Source organism: Oncorhynchus clarkii, chromosome 5 (assembly GCF_045791955.1).
Source record: "Oncorhynchus clarkii lewisi isolate Uvic-CL-2024 chromosome 5, UVic_Ocla_1.0, whole genome shotgun sequence".
In the NCBI taxonomy this organism is placed as follows: Eukaryota; Metazoa; Chordata; class Actinopteri; order Salmoniformes; family Salmonidae; genus Oncorhynchus; species Oncorhynchus clarkii.
Window position 1 is genome coordinate 65,569,260 of NC_092151.1, and position 21,379 is coordinate 65,590,638.

At 41.2% G+C, this 21,379-nt stretch overlaps 1 protein-coding gene across 2 annotated transcripts in view; it reads left to right on the forward strand.

The window, feature by feature from the left end:
- Nucleotides 1-20,734, forward strand: part of LOC139409236 (oxysterol-binding protein-related protein 1-like) — a 28,221-nt gene extending 7,487 nt beyond the window's left edge. The window contains exons 13-29 of one of the 2 annotated variants that reach the window (XM_071154107.1): nt 1,621-1,743; nt 2,087-2,168; nt 2,470-2,576; nt 8,395-8,557; nt 9,050-9,209; nt 10,442-10,517; nt 15,393-15,527; nt 15,706-15,803; nt 15,933-16,115; nt 16,231-16,338; nt 16,448-16,537; nt 16,681-16,804; nt 17,164-17,277; nt 17,451-17,574; nt 18,704-18,794; nt 18,995-19,015; nt 19,334-19,606. In XM_071154107.1, the coding sequence (XP_071010208.1) occupies nt 1,621-1,743; nt 2,087-2,168; nt 2,470-2,576; nt 8,395-8,557; nt 9,050-9,209; nt 10,442-10,517; nt 15,393-15,527; nt 15,706-15,803; nt 15,933-16,115; nt 16,231-16,338; nt 16,448-16,537; nt 16,681-16,804; nt 17,164-17,277; nt 17,451-17,574; nt 18,704-18,794; nt 18,995-19,015; nt 19,334-19,436 (1,902 nt within the window). In that variant the 3' untranslated portion in view covers nt 19,437-19,606. Of the gene's footprint in view, nt 1-1,620; nt 1,744-2,086; nt 2,169-2,469; nt 2,577-8,394; nt 8,558-9,049; nt 9,210-10,441; nt 10,518-15,392; nt 15,528-15,705; nt 15,804-15,932; nt 16,116-16,230; nt 16,339-16,447; nt 16,538-16,680; nt 16,805-17,163; nt 17,278-17,450; nt 17,575-18,703; nt 18,795-18,994; nt 19,016-19,333 lie in introns of both variants that reach the window. The other variant, XM_071154108.1, reaches the window with a different exon arrangement.
- The last annotated feature ends 645 nt before the right edge of the window (nt 20,735-21,379 follow it).

A 21,379-nucleotide genomic window follows, 5' to 3' on the forward strand; every position in this document is an offset into this window, starting at 1 on the left:
GTATATAGCAAAAAAAAGAACTGAAATGTTACATTTACATAAGTATTAAGACCCTTTACTCAGTACTTTGTTGAAGCACCTTTAGCAGCGATTACAGCCTCGAGTGTTCTTGGGTATGACACTACAAGCTTGGCACACCTGTATTTGGGGTTTCTCCCATTCTTCTCTGCAGATGATCTCAAGATCTGTCAGGTTGGATGGGGAGCGTCGGTACACAGCTATTTTCAGGTCTCCAGAAAGTCCGGGCTCTGGCTGGGCCATTCAAGGACACTCAGAGACTTGTCCCGAAGACACTCCTGCGTTGTCTTGGCTGTGTACTTACGGTCGTTGTCCTGTTGGAAGGTGAACCTTTGCCCCCAGACTGAGGTCCTGAGCGCTCTGGAGCAGGTTTTCATCAAGTATCTATCTCTGTACTTTGTTCCGTTCATCTTTCCCGCGATCCTTACAAGATGTCCAGTCCCTGCCGCTGAAAAGCATCTCCACAGCATGATGCTGCCACCACCATGCTTCCCCGTAGGGATGGCGCCAGGTTTCCTCCAGATGTGACGCTTGGCGTTCAGGCCAAAAATGTGGTTTTATCAGACCAGAGAATCTTGTTTCTCTTGGTCTGAATCCTTTAGGTGCATTTTGGCAAACTCCAAGCGGGCTGTCATGTGCCTCTTACTGAGGAGTGGCTTCTGTTTGGCCACTCTACCATAAAGGCCTGATTAGTGGAGTGCTGCAGAGATGGTTGTCCTTCTGGAAGGTTCTCCCATCTCCACAGAGGAATTCTGGAGCTCTGTCAGAGTGACCATTGGGTTCTTGGTCACCTCCCTGACCAAGGCACTTCTCCTCCGATTACTCAGTTTGGTGGGGCAGCCAGCTCTAGGAAGAGTCTTGGTGGTTCCAAACTTCTTCCATTTAAGAATGATGGAGGCCATTGTGTTCTTGGGGAGCTTCAATGCTGCAGAATGTTTTTGGTACCCTTCCCAAGATCTGTGGCTCGACACAATCCTGTCTCGGGGGCTCTACATACAATTCCTTTGACCTCATGGCTTGGCTTTTGCTCTGACATGCACTGTCACCTGTGGGACCTTATATAGACAGGTGTGTGCCTTTCCAAATCATGTCCAATCAATTTGTAGAAACATCTCAAGGATGATCAATGGAAACAGGATGCACCTGATTTCAATTTTAAGTCTCATAGCAAAGTGTCTGAATACTTATGTAAATGAGGTACATTTTTTAAAATAAATGTGCAAAAAAATATCTTAACCTGTTTTCGCGTTGTCATTATGGCGTATTGTGTGTAGTAATTTAATACATTTTAGAATAAGGGTCTGAATACTTCCCAAATATCATCAATACTGCTTTTCATTGCTTTCATAAGTTAAGGAACATTTTATTTTTTATTTTTTCAAACAAAAACATTGAAAAAAAACAGCCTACATTTGAATAAACCTACAAACAGTCTGACATACGCGCAGACAACAAATTACGCTATTCTCATAACCTAATTTTCCCCCTGTCATAAGTCATGTGAGAGCCCAATTATTAGCCTAAGAGCAGAACATGCAGCAGCACAGTGTACTTAAGTCCATCGTGCAGCTCAGATGAGTGCATGTTTGTTCTGTCCTACAGAGGTGGATGGATGCTATGGAAGAACACTCTGCCTACAGTACACACTACTGCTCTCAGGATCAGGGCAGCGAGGAGGATGAGGAAGAAGTCTTGAGTGTGGGAGAGCTGACGGAATCATTACAGGTAAAATACCAGTCTACAACCTGTTTATCTGATAGTTGCTATTTGTCTGTTGCCGTCTCTCCTCACATCTCCATCCTTCTCTCATGGTCAAAATGTAAATTCTCCTTCTACAATTTTTTTAAATGACATGTAATGGGTAATCTTAAAATCCTTAATATTCACAGTTAATGCTAGCGTACCTGTAGACTTCCGGTCATTGCGCTAACATTAGTTAGCATTGGCTGGTGAAACTTTCTCTAACTTCCTTCATACTGCATGCAGAGACATACAAATGTTTCAGTATGCCTTTAAGTATGGTTGTCATGTGTTTCCCCTCTTCTTTCTTTCGCCTCCTCCCTGGCAGTCAGCTGAAGCTTGTCACCAGAAGCTGGAGAAGGAGGTTGGAGCATTCCTCTCCTTGGTAAAAGAAGATGGACTTGCTGAGAGTAAAGCCTTTTCTTTCATAGGAACTCCATTGCCACAGACATGTAGTACAATACCCTCATTCATAGCATAAATGTCAAATGTAATTGCACTTTTCATTGTATTTCACTTCCAATAGAAGCTCGTGCCTAAACCAATTGACCCATATTTAGTGTAAGACAAGGATGCAACGATAGCCTTAAAATGTAGTCTGAATTCAGCCGACAAGACTTTAGTGGTACATTTTATGTTACCGTTAAACACTATTTGACTGCTCTCTCAGAACACCACTAAAATGTCCTGTGGTCTTGTTTGTCCCCTCAGAGCTGCCGCCCGTGATGCTGCAGAAGATGAAGGAGGTGTGTGAGCTGTCCAGTGAGACCTACTCTAATCTCAACCACTGCCTCAGCCTCTTCTCCAGACAGGATGGGGTACGTCACTTCACTTCTGTGTCGACTAACTTCGTTGCTCTGCCAATAGACTTCGTTTTTACTACAGATAAGAGCTCACAAAGTCACTTGATTACAGAGGATACACTCTGAAGACAAAGATTCAGAAGTATTTTGCATACACGCAGCCTCACAAAAACGCAAAGTGTCTCATTTCCCAGTGCTATGAGAGTAGAATCTGTGGTTTACAAACATTTGATTTGCACAGAGAGAATCAAGCAGAGTTGAGCTCCAGAATAGGGATGGAGAACATTAGGGCTATTAATGAGGCACAATTTGATATGTGTCCACATGCATTTACATTATATCTGATGTTTTGACTCGCTAAACATGCAGGAGAGATACAGTAGAGAATAGATAGGTGTAATACAGAAAAAAACAACATTAAGTCTTGGCTGGTTATGTGCAATTGAATTGGCATTATTTTATTATTAATAATATTATTTTATTATTATTTTAGTATTATTATTTTCTGCATTATTTTACTATTCTCATCCTAACCTATGATTGTGTGGAAAAGGTGAAATGAGCATCCGGGTGTAGGCCTAATAAATGTGTGATCTGGCAGGCAAATGGATTGCTATTGCTATGGTGGATTATTCATCTAGATTATCAACCATACTGTGTAGGATGTCACAGCTGTCAGGGGCCAACCATTGTTAACACTTTACAGAGTGTCCCATGGCTTCCCAGATTGTTACTGTGGCGCTAATGTCTATTTCAGCTCAGAATGATGTGTTGTATTATAGGTCTCAACGATCACATAATTATAAGTGACTGTGGAACTATAATAATTATTTTGACTTCGGCCTCCTACATTTTGAGTTGAACTTGTAATATTTGAGCTGTCAAAGAGAGCAATCTCTCCGGCTTCTATCACAGGGTCATGTGGTGAATGTGTTCTGTTGGGTTGTAATTTCAAATACTTGCTACACTGGAATTTAAGGGTTAAATGTAGGAGGAATGTATATGGTGGATTCAATTAAAGGTGTATATGAGCCATGGGCTACTAAGTAAGGGGAAAGGCAATCGCATGGTTACTTACGGTCACTGATAAGGGTGGATAGCTGTGGATTAGTGAGGAATGGGGCTGAGGTCAGGTCACATGAAGGAACAGTTTATTACAAATGTCACTTCATTTCCTGCCTAGCAACAAAGATGTAATGTTTATTGAAAAGGAGGAGACTCCACCTAAAGAAGGGATATTAATACTTGTGCTGGTGGGAACATGTATTTGTCTTTTTCAGCTGTTTGACCAATTGGGTGAATAAACTTGGTTTGAGCTTTTTCTAGTTGTCTGTTAGTTTTTACTTATTTAGAACCTAACCGTATTGATGAGCAGTGAAGCAGAAGAAGCCATTGCTCCAGCCTCATTCCATAACAGTGGCTTCCAGATGTGGTTCTACAGCCTAGCAGTGCTACCTAGCTTCCCCTTGAGATGGGCTCTACAGCCTAGCGGTGCTACCTAGCTTCCCCTTGAGATGGGCTCTACAGCCTAGCAGTGCTACCTAGCTTCCTCTTGAGATGGGCTCTACAGCCTAGCGGTGCTACCTAGCTTCCCCTTGAGATGGGCTCTACAGCCTAGCAGTGCTACCTAGCTTCCCCTTGAGATGGGCTCTACAGCCTAGCGGTGCTACCTAGCTTCCCCTTGAGATGGGCTCTACAGCCTAGCAGTGCTAGCTAGATGGCTCTTGGGTGAAGGAGGCTGTGGAGACACTACAGTAATGAAGTGACCAGCAGTCATGACCTTGGAAGGTGTTGCTCTCCCATACAATGGTGTACTGTACATGGAACTGAGGGCAAACTATTAATGAGGCACAATTTGATGTGTCCACATGCATTTACATCATACTGTACATTATATCTGATGTTTTGACTCGCAAACTTTTTGTGTGAGGTTGAAATGCCTAATGTAGTGTTTATTTTTGCCCAAAAGCCCAGATATGTAGAGATTACAGAGAGATGGAAATAATTTAAGACTAATGATGTGGTAGAATGAGGAGTGTCACTCATTTCTACATGTGTTCATGTGTCATCACTGCCAGATGGTGACGGAAAGATATGCAGTACAGAGATCACTAATCATTTGAGTGGAGAGGGAGGGAGGGTGTGTGTGACTAGGCCTACTTCATAGAGGAATAGGGCGTCTGCTAAATGACTAAACTTTCAATGTAATAGAGTGCTTTGTGGAGGATTGAACTCACTCTGGTGGAGTGAGTGTCTGAAAGTGATTCTCTACAGAACTACATCCGCCATTGCTCAGAGTCACTCTCCAGCTCAAACTACTGGGACGGCAACTGTTACTACTGCTGCTATGTGCTACTACAGTACCATCATCTGGTGACTACAACACAGCATCTCCTGATGGGTGATTCTGCTACTGTTGTCGTTGCTGCTGGCTCCTCAACAGTGCTCTGTTCTGTGAGCACACAGACGAATGCCAGTATCCCACTGAAGGCCTATCCTATGGGAATAACTCTTTACCAGCAAAGCATATGGAGGAGGCTACATTTATTGTGAGTTTATTTGCGACTTGAGTTCAGTGAGCTTTGCAGTGATTGTGTTATTGTAGTTGGTTCCTGGTTTGAAGTGTGACTGTTTCACTGTGACTCACTGCTACTGCATCTTTTGGTTGTAAATGTTGTTTAAGTATGATAACAAGGATGATACTGCCATATATATATATATATATATATATATATAACTTTACATGTGTTTGGGAATCAGCAATGTTATTGCAGTGTTACAAGGACTAACGATGACTAGCAGTTGGACAGACATTTTGCATGATTTTGTAAATTAAATCTGTCGTTTCATTACTTCAGTTTGGATTTTTTCTCTTTATTGGTGAACCCAATAATAATATAAGCTTCCTGGTTATCATATGATGTTGAATATGCTATTTATAATTATACTGAAGTTGCACAGGATGTGACTCTGATTATTGCATAATCTCTTGTTATAAAACTGTTGAGCAGATTGGTCCTAAAGTAGTTACTTACTGCCTGTGCTGTTGCTGTTAATTAATCCATTACATTCAGGCTGTTAGTTTTTTTTAACATTGAATGAGATGTTTCAGTGGATCTTAGTGGAGGCCTAGACAGAATTCTACCAAGTCCTCAGAGACAACTTGCTGTTTGTCTATATGCTACCTTACGTTATCTGTAAGTCTGCTTCCGCTCCCATCAATTCCCAGCCTTGGTTACAGTTGAGCTGTACTGTAGTTCACTGTGGTGTATCTACCCTCACGACTTTGAGTTGCCCTCACCAGAAACTCTATCCTTGCTGTCTCTTGAAATGTATTTCAATTTTTAGGCTCATATATCTGGCTTTATGCAGAGAAGTAGTGTTTCAATGGATCCAAGAAATTCAGTTTTTGGAAAGGAGAAGTTGTATGGTCATGAGGTATATTTTAGGTATATACCCTTTTTTTGGAATGTAAACAATAACAAACTAATAATAACAAACTAATAATAACAAACTAAAACGCCCGTCCCCACTCAGCTACCCCGGATGTAATCTCCCCTAGAGAACGCAACATGTCAAATGCACGTTACAAGCAGAAAAGTAAACAAAGTCTACTTAGAAAAATGGAAAAGTGCTGTTACATGTAGCCTAGTCAGTGTATGGAGGAGGCGGAGCTAGCCAGACAGACACTTCAGAAGACGTGGGCTACTTGGCCTGGATAGTGGTGAGATTGCAGTTAGTATTCCATTTAACCCATCTTCAAAGGTATCATTGTAGCTCTCATTGCGGCTCTCTCATTTGTTGACAAAGTAAACATGTTAAAATGTGATTGTGATAATGAGACTAATAATCTTTCACAATAAACAAGTAATTCACATTAATACTCAGTAATAATAGGCATAGTAATGAACTAAAAGTTTTTGTTCTGAAGATGCATAATAATTTACATAGCACAATTAAATAGTATCCAAATATAGTGTAATGGCAGTGTAGTACAATACAAGGAATCCATCCATGTACAGTGCTGCAGTAGAGACAACAGCAGTGTGGGTGTAGAGATCTTGAGTCTTCTTGTGACAAGAACAGAATAGATACTTTATTGTCCACTGGTTAGAATGGAAATGTGTCTTCTGCTTTTCCCAACACCCTGCAGTGCAGCACCCCTAGGGGGGGGGGGGGGGTTTAAGTGCCTTTCTCAAGGACACAATGGCAGGAGATGGTACAAGGGATCCTTCCAGCTGCCAGTTCAATTTCATACCCATTTTTTTTGTCATCCTGGGCTTGAACCATTGTAGTCATGGCACCACACTTATTCATTGCCCCTGTAGTAGTCTAGCCATAGAGCAGTGTTTCCTGGTCATAGGGGCCCAAAGGGGTGCACATTTTTGTTTTTGCCTTACCACTACACATCTAGATATGTTAATCATTTGAATTGGCTGTGTAGTGTTAAGCCAAACATAATAAGGTGTACCCCTTTGGGTCCCCGGGACCAGGATTGAGATACAGAGGTTGGTGAGGTAGACCAGCAGCTGGAAAGTTGCTGGTTTAAGCCCCAGCCCGGGCAACACAAACATGGGAATGGAACTGAACTGTAGTAGAAGAGACATTAGGCTTATGATTATGGGCTAGCATATAGCTAGCTACAGTGTCTTAACGTTAAGCCTAATACTATAAAATAATGTAGCCAAGTCCTCTATAATTCTTAGTTAGTTAGTGCAAGGTCCATTACGGGGTTAACTTGACAAGCCACCCCATCAGCTTTGTGGGTAAAAAGCTACAGCTATATCAGCTGTTTGCACAGAACGCAGCTATGGTAGCTTAGCAACAATACATGGATGTAGCTATTATTGTCTCAAAGAATTAGCTATTCAAATGTTAGCTAGTCAAGAGTTAGCTAGCTACTGGCTAACTAGATAGAGATGTTACAGCAACCCACAATCACATTTATTTTCCTGTTGCACAAAGTTATTTTTGGGTGGCATAGACGGCTTTAGCTAGGCCTTCAGACACTTAGTGGAAAACTTATAGCTAGCATATTAGCTAATCAAATAACACGTTTACGTTACCTGAAGTGAAATGTAGCCAGACCTTCATAGCAGTGATCCACGCACGTTGTCCTGTTTTTAACAAACCCCAACAACACCGCACTTGACCCTTATACCTCAGTGTTCGCTACCTTTTAGTAGCGAAAGCTAGCTAGCGAAAACTTTCACAGGTCGGAGTGCAAATGACACATTTGGGACACAGAAAAGGGGAGAGGAAGGGGAGCTAGCTACATCTTGAGGGCTCTCACTACAATCAAAACTAAACAAACTTATGCCACGCAACAGGAAGTGGTCGGGGGCCAGGGTTCAACAATCAACAGTTATAGAAAAGTATATTTTTATGTATTGTATTTTCAAAGAAGATCTAGTAACTAGTATGTCTAATTGGCCATTTCCTTGCCTATTGTGGTCATCTGATCTCCTCTGTTCCACGAGGGTCATGTTCTCTGGACAGCCATTTGAGATGGCAGGCTTCAGGCACCTGTCCTCCACTACAACCAAACATGTCTTGTTCCTCTCAGCACTGCTTCACTCTAGCCCTCTGATGTCTGTCTGCTGATCTGAGCACAGTAATAAGAGTGATCAGTTAGTATGCTAATCTTGTAGTCTACAGACCTACACAATATAGGTCCTCTCATCCGTACAGAGATCTCTGCTGATATCTATACTCTATTCACTGTATACTGTAACTTGCTTTTCGGTGTTGATATTTGTCGGCCATGACGTATGTCGGCCATGACAGCCATATACTGTATGATTATTAATTATTGTATGTGTGTGTGGTTCAGGTGCGCAGTCTGAAATTGGAGCAGGAGGTGGAGAAGAATAAGATCCTGTCTGAAGCGTTACAGACTCTGGCTACAGAGCACCACGAACTTGAGCAGTCCGTTGTCACAGGCTCTTCTCCGCAGGGCGCGCTCAGTGAGGATGACTTCCACGACGCTGTGTCTGGTGAGTATGGATTGTTTTTATTTACAATCGGATTGATTTAAAGTGAGAGAACTTGCCTCACCTGTTTGACACTGATTATTTTCTTGATGCCTTTAGCTGTTCATGTATTTTATGACCTTTTGTGTTTACATGTTGTGCTAAGATGACTTGCTTGTTTGAATGTAGTGTGTGCACCAATTTAGTTGCAGTTGAGCAATGCCTACATTCCTACAATATAGTATTCAACTTTGAAAATGCTTATAACAGTCCTTTACAAGATGGCCTGTGATGATGTTTAGGATGATTTTTGTAATGATCAATTGACCGATGCATTCATCTGTTGGTTCAGGGCACTTTAAATGCAACTCGATCTAGAGATTAGGTTTCTCCCCTCAGGGCTTTAGGGAGGCTCAGGGAAAAGTGTCAGTTGCCGATAGCGACATTCATAGCACTGTCCCTCATATTTCTAGTCCCTGTCTTTACAACATGCCTGCTTATACCTTTCCCTCTCAGACTCTGAATCGGAGCACTCTCTGAGCGGCTTTGAGACGGTGGCCAGCCATTCATTCGACGAGGAAGGCTCTGTCCTGTTCAGCAGCGAACGCAGCAGCCCTACCAACATGTCTCGAGAGGATCAGGATGAGTCCCAACCCAATGGGATCGTGAGGCACAGGTGAGCTGAGCCCCCCTGACACACCCCTCCTACCCACCCAGCTTCTATCCCATCCACCCTACATCCAAGCACACACAGACAGGCGTCCTGTTTACATTACACAGCTGTTTTTACTGGAAGGTAGAAGCTTCCGATTTGGATTGAACATGGAAAGAAAAGTCACTTTGCCTCTTTGCACAATACCTTAACTTTTAAGTCATATTTTTGTTTGTTAATGAACATTTTGTCCCTGACTTTCCATTTGAGAGAAACCCTTTCTGTAAAAAATACAGAGTTGGAGTTTCTTCCAGGTCCTGAAGCTAAGTCTTGTTCTTTACCTTACTGCTTGTTTACTTGTGTTCCTAGACTGCCAGGATCATACCTATGGGTTATTTTGAGGGTTTTCCCTGTTCCTGCCAAGTCAGTCAGCGTGAATAATTTAGCGAGCCGTCCAGGCAGGAGAAAGGCTCTCCATTGAGAAGGCCGAGCAATGTGTAGGACCAGTTAAACATTGAGGTCACAATGTAATGCAGTAATCGGAACTCGGTAGGATCCTATGTTCACTGGTCCCTTCAGTCTGGAGGCTGATCAGGGTATAGGAGTGGAGGGCAGGTTTTTAGGATGGCCATTAATTTGATTTGCTTTTTCCACTCGGTCTCATTCAGTGTCTCAAAGAAAGAAACATGAAAAAACAACAACCTGTGGTGGTTGAAATAGCCAAACTCAACCAGACTGGCAGTTAGGAAGTTAATTAAATAGCATATTCACTAAATGGGATGTGTGAACTAGAGTATCCACATGTTTTTATCTTCTTCCGCTGTCTTTGTGTGAGCAAGAATTCATGTTGAATGTAGGTGTTCATATGAATGTACATGTGTCGGTCAAATTACTCTAACCATAAATAGAGTAGCAGTGAAGGTCTCAAGGAGCAGATATTTCCATGGCTGGCTACTGGACACCTTGTATAGGGGTGTTGATTGTAAGACCTGGGCCTTAGTCCAATAGTCCGCTCTGCATGTGCCTGAAACAAAACTGAAGGCTTTTGTTGCACTCAGCAGACTATATTGTCCTGAATAAGATATGACTCCTGCATTAGTGATATAGCATCTGTTACACGTCTAATCCAATGAAACTCAGATCACTGTACCATAAAGATAGATTCAAAGTCAACAGAGCGCATGGTGTTACTTGTGTCATTTGTACATTTACCTTTTATGTGTGTGTGTGTGTGTGTATGATGTCCCTCACTCCAGAACAAGTTTACCAGCACCCATGTTCTCCAGAAATGACTTAAGCATCTGGAGTATCCTGAGGAAATGCATTGGCATGGTGAGCTACCAACTGGCATTCTGCTTTATTGTGGCCATAATAGTCCCTGTATTAAGCTCAGTCAATCTTATACTGATGTACGTTACTTACTGAACAAAACATCTATACAACTGTGTGTCTTTTCTTGGGCTACCGCTCAGAGCATGTCATAATCCTGATGTGGAATGTGGTTCAGTAGCCGGGGAGGGTAATCAACAACAAAAAAAATCCAGAAAATCACATTGTAGGATTTTTTTAATGAATTTATTTGCAAATTATGGTGGAAAATAAGTATTTGGTCACCTACAAACAAGCAAGATTTCTGGCTCTCACAGACCTGTAACTTCTTCTTTAACCTGTTGCGACGACCAAACCCGGATCCGGGATTCTATTTATAGACCTAAGCTCATTACCATAACGCAACGTTAACTATTCATGAAAATCGCAAATGAAATGAAATAAATATGCTAGCTCTCAAGCTTAGCCTTTTGTTAACAACACTGTCATCTCAGATTTTCAAAATATGCTTTTCAACCATAGGAAAACAATAATTTGTGTAACAGTAGCTAGCTAGCGTAGCATTTAGCGTTAGCATTAGCGTTAGCATTAGCGTTAGCATTAGCGTTAGCATTTAGCAGGCAATTATCACAAAAACAAGTAAAGCCTTCAAATAAAATAACTTACCTTTGAAGAACTTCTGATGTTTTCAATGAGGAGACTCTCAGTTAGATAGCAGATGCTCCGTTTTTCCAAAAAGATTCTTTGTGTATTAGAAATAGCTCCGTTTTGTACATCACATTTGGCTACAAAAAAAAAAAAAAAAAAAAAAAAAAAACGAAAATTCAGCCCTCAAAACGCGAACTTTTTTCCAAATTAACTCCATAATATCGACTGAAACATGGCAAACGTGGTTTAGAATCAATCCTCAAGGTGTTTTTCCACATATCTCTTCAATGATATATCCTTCGTGGAAGCCTGGTTTCTCCTTGCTCTCAAATGGAAAAATAATTGCACCTGGCTTTACGCTCCAATTTCGACGCAGGGACACCAGGCGGACACTTGGAAAATGTAGTCTCTTATGGTCAATCTTCCAATGATATGCCTACAAATATGTCACAATGCTGCTAACACTTTGGGGGAACGACAGAAAGTGTAGGCTCATTCCTTGCGCAATCACAGCCATATAAGGAGACAATGGAAAACAGAGCTTCAGAAATTCTGCTCATTTCCTGGTTGATGCATCATCTTGGTTTTGCCTGTAGAATGAGTTCTGGGGCACTTACAGACAATATCTTTGCAGATTCTGAAACTTCAGAGTGTTTTCTTTCAAAAACTGTCAAGAATATGCATAGTCGAGCATCTTTTCGTGACAAAATATCGCGCTTAAAACGGGAACGTTTTTTATCCAAAAATGAAATAGCGCCCCTAGAGATCAAAGAGGTTAAGAGGCTCCTCTGTCGTCCACTCGTTACCTGTATTAATGGCACCTGTTTGAACTTGTTATCAGTATAAAAGACACCTGTCCACAACCTCAAACAGTCACACTCCAAATTCCACTATGGCCAAGACCAAAGAGCTGGCAAAGGACACCAGAAACAAAATTGTAGACCTGCACCAGGCTTGGGAAGACTGAATCTGCAATAGGTAAGCAGCTTTGTTTGAAGAAATCAACTGTGGGAGCAATTATTAGGAAATGGAAGACATACAAGACCACTAATAATCTCCCTCGATCTGGGGCTTCACGCAAGATCTCACCCCGTGGGGTCAAAATGATCACAAGAACGGTGAGCAAAAATCCCAGAACCACACCGGGGGACCTAGTGAATGACCTGCGGAGAGCTGGGACCAAAGTAACAAAGCCTACCATCAGTAACACACTACGCCGCCAGGAACTCAAATCCTGCAGTGCCAGACGTGTCCCCCTGCTTAAGCCAGTACATGTCCAGGCCCGTCTGAAGTTTGCTAGAGCATTTGGATGATCCAGAAGAAGATTGGGAGAATGTCATATGGTCAGATTAAACCAAAATATAACTTTTTGGTAAAAACTCAACTCGTCGTGTTTGGAGGACAAAGAATGCTGAGTTGCATCCAAAGAACACCATACCTACTGTGAAGCATGGGGGTGGAAACATCATGCTTTGGGGCTGTTTTTCTGCAAAGGGACCAAGACGACTGATCCGTGTAAAGGAAAGAATGAATGAGGCCATGTATCGTGAGATTTTGAGTGAAAACCTCCTTCCATCAGCAAGGGCATTGAAGATGAAACGTGGCTGGGTCTTTCAGCATGACAATGATCCCAAACACACCGCACGGGCAATACAGGAGTGGGTTCGTAAGAAGCATTTTCAAGGTCCTGGAGTGGCCTAGCCAGTCTCCAGATCTCAACCCCATAGAAAATCTTTGGAGGGAGTTGAAAGTCCGTGTTGCCCAGCAACAGCCCCAAAACACCACAGCTCTAGAGGAGATCTGCATGGAGGAATGGGCCAAAATACCAGCAACGGTGTGTGAAAACCTTGTGAAGACTTACAGAAAACATTTGACCTCTGTCATTGCCAACAAAGGCTATATAACAAAGTATTGAGAAACTTTTGTTATAGACCAAATACTTATTTTCCACCATAATTTGCAAATAAATTCATAAAAAATCCTACAATGTGATTTTTCTGGATTTTTTTTTTCTCATTTTGTCTGTCATAGTTGAAGTGTACCTATGAAAATTACAGGCCTCATCTTTTTAAGTGGGAGAACTTGCACAATTGGTGGCTGGCTAAATACTCTTTTGCCCCACTGTGTGTGTGTGTATATACAGTGCCTTGCGAAAGTATTCGGCCCCCTTGAACTTTGCGACCTTTTGCCACATTTCAGGCTTCAAACATAAAGATATAAAACTGTATTTTTTTGTGAAGAATCAACAACAAGTGGGACACAATCATGAAGTGGAATGGCATTTATTGGATATTTCAAACTTTTTAACAAATCAAAAACTGAAAAATTGGGCGTGCAAAATTATTCAGCCCCCTTAAGTTAATACTTTGTAGCGCCACCTTTTGCTGCGATTACAGCTGTAAGTCGCTTGGGGTATGTCTATCAGTTTTGCACATCGAGAGACTGACATTTTTTCCCATTCCTCCTTGCAAAACAGCTCGAGCTCAGTGAGGTTGGATGGAGAGCATTTGTGAACAGCAGTTTTCAGTTCTTTCCACAGATTCTCGATTGGATTCAGGTCTGGACTTTGACTTGGCCATTCTAACACCTGGATATGTTTATTTTTGAACCATTCCATTGTAGGTTTTGCTTTATGTTTTGGATCATTGTCTTGTTGGATGACAAATCTCCGTCCCAGTCTCAGGTCTTTTGCAGACTCCATCAGGTTTTCTTCCAGAATGGTCCTGTATTTGGCTCCATCCATCTTCCCATCAATTTTAACCATCTTCCCTGTCCCTGCTGAAGAAAAGCAGGCCCAAACCATGATGCTGCCACCACCATGTTTGACAGTGGGGATGGTGTGTTCAGCTGTGTTGCTTTTACGCCAAACATAACGTTTTGCATTGTTGCCAAAAAGTTCAATTTTGGTTTCATCTGACCAGAGCACCTTCTTCCACATGTTTGATGTGTCTCCCAGGTGGCTTGTGGCAAACTTTAAACAACATTTTTTATGGATATCTTTAAGAAATGGCTTTCTTCTTGCCACTCTTCCATAAAGGCCAGATTTGTGCAATATACGACTGATTGTTGTCCTATGGACAGAGTCTCCCACCTCAGCTGTAGATCTCTGCAGTTCATCCAGAGTGATCATGGGCCTCTTGGCTGCATCTCTGATCAGTCTTCTCCTTGTATGAGCTGAAAGTTTAGAGGGACGGCCAGGTCTTGGTAGATTTGCAGTGGTCTGATACTCCTTCCATTTCAATATTATCGCTTGCACAGTGCTCCTTGGGATGTTTAAAGCTTGGGAAATCTTTTTGTATCCAAATCCGGCTTTAAACTTCTTCACAACAGTATCTCGGACCTGCCTGGTGTGTTCCTTGTTCTTCATGATGTTCTCTGCGCTTTTAACGGACCTCTGAGACTATCACAGTGCAGGTGCATTTATACAGAGACTTGATTACACACAGGTGGATTGTATTTATCATCATTAGTCATTTAGGTCAACATTGGATCATTCAGAGATCCTCACTGAACTTCTGGAGAGAGTTTGCTGCACTGAAAGTAAAGGGGCTGAATAATTTTGCACGCCCAATTTTTCAGTTTTTGATTTGTTAAAAAAGTTTGAAATATCCAATAAATGTCGTTCCACTTCATGATTGTGTCCCACTTGTTGTTGATTCTTCACAAAAAAATACAGTTTTATATTTATGTTTGAAGCCTGAAATGTGGCAAAAGGTCGCAAAGTTCAAGGGGGCCGAATACTTTCACAAGGCACTATATATATATACAAATCTTTATACTCTCTTTGGATAATTCATTCCAATCATTTAAAAGTTAACAGCAGGTATTTTGCATGTAAGTTTAAGTATTTTGTATATATATGAAAACTAATCCTGTTCAATGTTTAGCCATGGCACAGTACTGTAATGGATTAAATGTCAGTGCTTCAGCTTTTTTTGGTTCTGTATGGACTAATTGATGCTCTGAGTAGGATTTATGTGTGCATTTTAAAACAGTATACACTAGTATTTACATTTACACCATTACATTCGATTGTTTCGCTATAGCTTATTATGCTATGATGAGCCTATGGGATGTTTGAATTATGCGACCTTTCCATGGTGCATTGCTTCACTGCTTATTCCTCATTCCAAGAGACTTTCTTATTTAATGGTTTGAAAATGGGATTCACGTAGTACAACTACTTGTGCTTCCGTTTTCTCTCTTTCTTTCTCTTGTTTTCTCTCTCAGGAGCTGTCTAAGATTACCATGCCAGTGATTTTTAATGAGCCCCTGAGCTTCCTGCAGCGTCTGACAGAGTACATGGAGCACACGTACCTCATCCACCAGGCCAACGCCTCCTCTGACTCCGTAGAGAGGATGAAGGTACACACAAGAGAAATGATCTGGAACACGAGTTTGATTATTGATTTATTTTTGTCAACTTTTTGGTACACATAAATTGAGAGCGACAAGCATAGGAAGGTATAACACACATACTGCATGTAGGAAAAAAAGAGTAATGAAAAGTCTCTACATCAAGTAATCTGTTTTGCATTGACAGTGTGTGGCAGCGTTTGCTGTTTCTGCTGTGGCTTCCCAGTGGGAGAGAACTGGAAAACCTTTCAACCCGCTACTGGGAGAGACCTACGAACTGGTCAGGTAAGAGTGAGGGAGGAGTACATCTCTAGGACTGGTGATTTATTTGGAGGATGAGAAGTGTTGATCCAGCCATTTTACAGCATTGGATACTTCTCTTACCCTCCCAATCCTCACCCTTTTCTCTGGCAGAGAAGACCTGGGGTTCAGGTTGATCTCAGAGCAGGTGAGCCACCACCCACCAGTCAGTGCGTTCCACGCCGAAGGCCTGAAGAAAGACTTTGTGTTCCACGGCTCCATCTACCCCAAACTCAAGTTCTGGGGCAAGAGTGTGGAGGCTGAACCCAAAGGCATCATCACACTGGAGCTGCCCAGGTAAGCATGCTCATTCATGCACTAACAATAGTTGTGATGTTTTCTCATGTTGTCTGTGTGAAGCCAAAATGTATTGTTCAAAGACATGTTGTTTTAGAGTTATTTGTACTTCCAGGTATAATGAGGCCTACACATGGACAAACCCTACATGTTGCGTCCACAACATCATTGTGGGGCAGCTGTGGATTGAGCAGTATGGCAACTTGGAGGTTCTCAACCACAAGTAAGGGAAACACTCTCACATGTTTAGACTAAGATAGGAAGTGCAATGTGTGAATGAGGAAGTATGAAAGGGGAAATTATTTAATGGTATTTCTACATTTTTTTCACAGAACTGGAGAAAGATGCTGTCTGAATTTCAAACCCTGTGGCCTTTTTGGCAAGGAATTGCACAAAGTTGAAGGCTACATTCTGGACAAAAGGTATGATTTTAATGTTGTGGCGGCTTTGATTTAGCCAGCCTATCAAAGTACCTCTTGTTTTTCATATATTTCTCCAGCATGTTGCCATATTGGCAGTGATGTCTGCAGTTTTTAAACCGACAGTATTTGTGTTTTTGGCAAAGCAAAAAGAAGGTCTGTTCTCTCTATGGAAAGTGGACAGAGTGTATGTACATAGTGGATTCTGCTGCATTGGAGGCACATAAGAGAAGTGGGAAGAGGGCAGAGGAAAAGAAAAGCTGTAAACAGGTGTGTATGTAAACGGGTGTGTAAACCCCATAAACTCATGTAATCCCCATTACATGGCAAACAAATACTTTCAAGTTCTCCATTCCTGAGGGTTTTTGTTACTCCCAAGAATGTAATGTGCTGGGTGTCAAGTTAAACATGTTGACAGTGTAGAATTAAAAAAACATGTACTGTGTTATGACAACTCTTACAGTTTTAGGTAAAAGAGCTTCAGTGGAGTGCTCCTCTTGTTTTCCTGCATTTGTTTTTGGATGTATTTTATGAAATTGTATATGCAGGGCTCCCTCGTCAAAGAGACCCTGGTCCCAATGGCGACTCCCTGATTAAATAAAGCTAAATACATTTGTGCTGTTGTCCAGGGCTCTGGTGAGGAGGTGGAGGAGATCCCCCTACCAGAGGCTGACACCGTAGAGGTGATCCCAGGCAGCCAGCTCCTGTGGAGGATAGCCCCAAGACCAGAAAACTCTATAGAGGTTAGACACATAAGAAAACACTCCTGTTTAGATGGATGGTGTATTCAAGCATACAAAGATGCAGAGGCTTAGAAACCTCAAGATCATAAAGCATAATTTTACAGTCTTCACGGCTTTGTATTGAAATATTCAGTCCTGGAAACAGTTTTTTTTGTGTGTGCATGTATTTGTAGATGTACAGCTTCACGTCTTTTGCCATGCAACTGAATGAGCTGGATAAGGATATGGAGGGGCTCATCCCAAAGACAGACTGCAGGCTGAGGCCAGACATACGAGCCATGGAGAATGGAGATATTGGTAAGAATCAGGATACGTGCTTGTGTATCATCTGCAAACACTTGGTTTCAAATCAAATTTTATTGGTCGTGTACACAGATTTGCAGATGTTATCGCAGGCATAGTAAAATGCTTATGTCTCTAGCTCCAGCAGTGCAGCTCTATATCTAACAGTACAATAACAATACAAAAGTAAACATTTAAAAAAATATACAAGAAATTAAGACATCAGAACGATCAATAGCAGAGTCTGGATATACATGTATAAAAATTGTCATTTTTATTTTGTATTATTTGATTGAACCTTTTATTTAACTAGGCAAGTCAATTAAGAACAAATTGTTATTTATAATGACGGCCTAATAAACCGGTCAAAAAGCCTCCTGCGGGGATGGGGGCTGGGATTAAAAATATAGGACAAAACAAACAATCATGACAAGAGACACCACAACACTACATAAAGACCTAAGACCACAACATAGTATGGCAGCAACACAACAACGCAACACAACAACACAGTAGCAACACAACATGGCAGCAGCACAGACATGATACAAACATCGACAACAGCGCAAAAAAGTATACAACAATACATATACTGTGTATAGATCGTATATATATATATATATATATATTTTTTTTTTTACCTTTATTTAACTAGGCAAGTCAGTTAAGAACAAATTCTTATTTTCAATGACAGCCTAGGAACAGTAAGCCATGCCCCTGAACTGCCTGTTCTAACCACTAGGCTACCCTGCCGCCCCAATACGATGAGCCATGCCTAGAATACAGTATATACATATAAAGTGGGTAAAACAGTATGTAAACATTATTAAAGTGACCAGTGTTCAATGACTATGTACATAGGGCAGCAGTCTCTAAGGTTCAGGGCATGATGCCGGGTAGAGGCCAGCTAGTGATGACTGTTTAACAGTCTGATGGTCTGGAGATGGAAGCTGTCCCAGCTTTAATGCACATGTTCTGTCTCCGCCTTCTAGATGGTAGATGGGTGAACAGGCTGTGGCTCGGGTGGCTGAGGTCCTTGATGATCTTCTTGGCCTTCCTGTGACACCTGGTGCTGTAGATTTAGCACTGAGTGCACAGTTAATTTAAGGTAGATCTGTGAAAACCCCTTGTGTTCTCCTTGTAGATCTTGCAAGTGAGGAGAAGAAGAGGCTAGAAGAGAAACAGAGAGCTGCACGCAAAACCCGTTCCAAATCTGATGACGAGTGGAAAACAAAGTAAGACTGAGAGAAATACATGTTTTGACAATTGAATTTGTTATATTCTCAATGTACACAAATATCATTTTAATATGGTATCCCTTCATTTAATCCATTTCTCCTTTGGTATCTGATTTACTGCTTTATACTAATGCAAAGTCCTACTTTTCTCTTCCATTGTCATGTTCTCTGTATTGCACCTTTGCTTTGATGTGAAGAAACCCTGCCCTTGGCCCCAGGTTTGAGTTGCTTGCTCTTCTATGGTGTGCCTTACATGTGCTCTGCACTGTCAAACTTGTGTGGTAGCGCCATCTACTTGTGCTAATACATACTGTGCATGCATCAGTTCTGATCTCAAATTGGAAATAATTGCATACACACCCACTGACTATTTATTACACAACCAATGCATGATTATCTTTTTAGACATACTGTTTTTTTCACTTATGCAATGCTAAATGTAATGTAGATACTAACTCTCATTCATAAAATTACATGATGAAATCCTGACTCCCCCCTACCCACCCATGCTCACTGTATCCCTTCTGTATCTCCAGGTGGTTTCATCAGGGTCAGAATCCCCACAACGGCTACCAGGACTGGTTGTTCTCCACTGGCTACTGGGACCGCAACTATTCTCTATTACCTGATATTTATTAATGGACACTAATGAACATTCCTTGAATAGTGAGATTTATTCTTATCCACGTCAACTTCCTTATCTATTATGTGATTCCATTCCACTAATTCATTTTTTTAGACCAGTTAATTACATCCTATATGCAAATAGGAGATTAATACAATAAAGTCTTAATTTATTACAATTCAAATACTGTGTATGAATATAACAATAATTGATGATTTTGTAATACAAAATGTTCAGCTGTTAAACATGCTTAAAAATGTAGCATTCGGTCACATTTCATGCAGCCATTTTAGATTGTTTACTTTTTAGCATGTGTATTCACTCCATTGTAGCTTGGTTGACAGGGGTTCATGATTTGAGTCGCTGTTTTGTTTTAACTTCATGATGCAGTGCTTTGATTGTGTATGGTGTGATCTATCATACAGTATTCTATTTGCACAAGCCTACAACCTTGGCCCTTTAGGAACATACAGTATCCACATACTAAATCTGTTGCTCTTAATGTAATGTACAGCTGTTTTGTGTAAACAACTTCATAAAATGTTTTTACAAAAAATAACTGCACTCACATAATGTACATATTCTCAGTGGTTGGGATTTTTTTGTTAGTTTATAACACTTTCTTTACTTATATTTTAGTATTATCCCACAGCTCAACTGTTGCTGATCCTCATTCCCATGACTTTGTAGTCCTTCAATGCTCACATTCATTTGTGAGGTCACTGATTGACTGATGCATAACACAGTGGATTGTTAATATTTTGGTCGATTGCTCCCCTGATTGTAGGAAGAAAAAAATATGGGTACAATGCTTACTATTGAATGTTACCACACTGCTTAGATAATTATGATCATCACTACAAGATCTGCTCATGACAATCATTGCGGGGGAAAATTAACTCATCTCTAAAGGTTATGGTAGTTACATGTTTTATGCACAATTCCTTTCCATTACATTTTTCAGAGCAGTAAGCTATGCAATTATCTAAACAGAGGACTATCCCTGTCTATTCTCTAACAGCTGTCATTTTACATTCCTCTTTTCAACTGTGAAGGGATCCTATAGGACATGGGTCATAATAGAGAATAATCTAAGTTATGGACTGTTATGTAATTTAACAATAGGGCTAGTGTAATATGGTTGTGAGACTTTGTATCATGGTCATAGGGGGGAAAACTTGATAACAGGGTATCTGGTACTTTGAGGTTATCTGAGAAAATGTATGCAGAGGTAGTACAATACAATTATTAGCATGACCCTTTAACTTGGTAAATAATGAGTATAATAAAATAACTAACTTCTAAATGTAAACAAGTTTGTTCATTTTGTTAATTAAATGCCTTACTTTGGCATGGCTCTGGTGGTTCTTGAAGTCAATCTATGTTCCATAGAGAACATTGAAAGTTGAAAGCTTTGTTATCATTGAAAGCTTTATCGTTTTATAATTGATGATAAAAATCCACGTTGGTGCGAGCCACTACAAGGTTTACATAAAGCGACCCTTTTGAGGGGTGCACTGCAAAGACGCCTATGAGCCCTCCTTCCATCCTCATTTTCCATCATGCAGCTGAATGGCACGTAGGCAGCGGAGTGGACAGGTGTCATGGCTTCATCCATTGGTACATAGACAGGCATGTATCTCATCGCTGACCTTAGCTGCTAAGACCATAGGAATCCCTGCCCGGTGGATAGTTGTTGCTTTCATTCCAGCAGTTAGTTGCTGTCGAAGGCCCCACAGAATTTGTGCGTCTGCTTCTTCTAACGACCTAAGTAGTGTGAGTCCTCACCATTATGCACAGGTATAGCACGAGGCAGGGGGCTCTGCAGCGCAAGGGGACACAGATTTATTTGAGGTTGACAAATAGGCGAGGAGTCGTATGCGCACTGACGGTGGGTCGGTAATCCATGGTGGTTACCGTAGTCCTGAAGAAGGCACAGTGATGCCAACACTTTGGC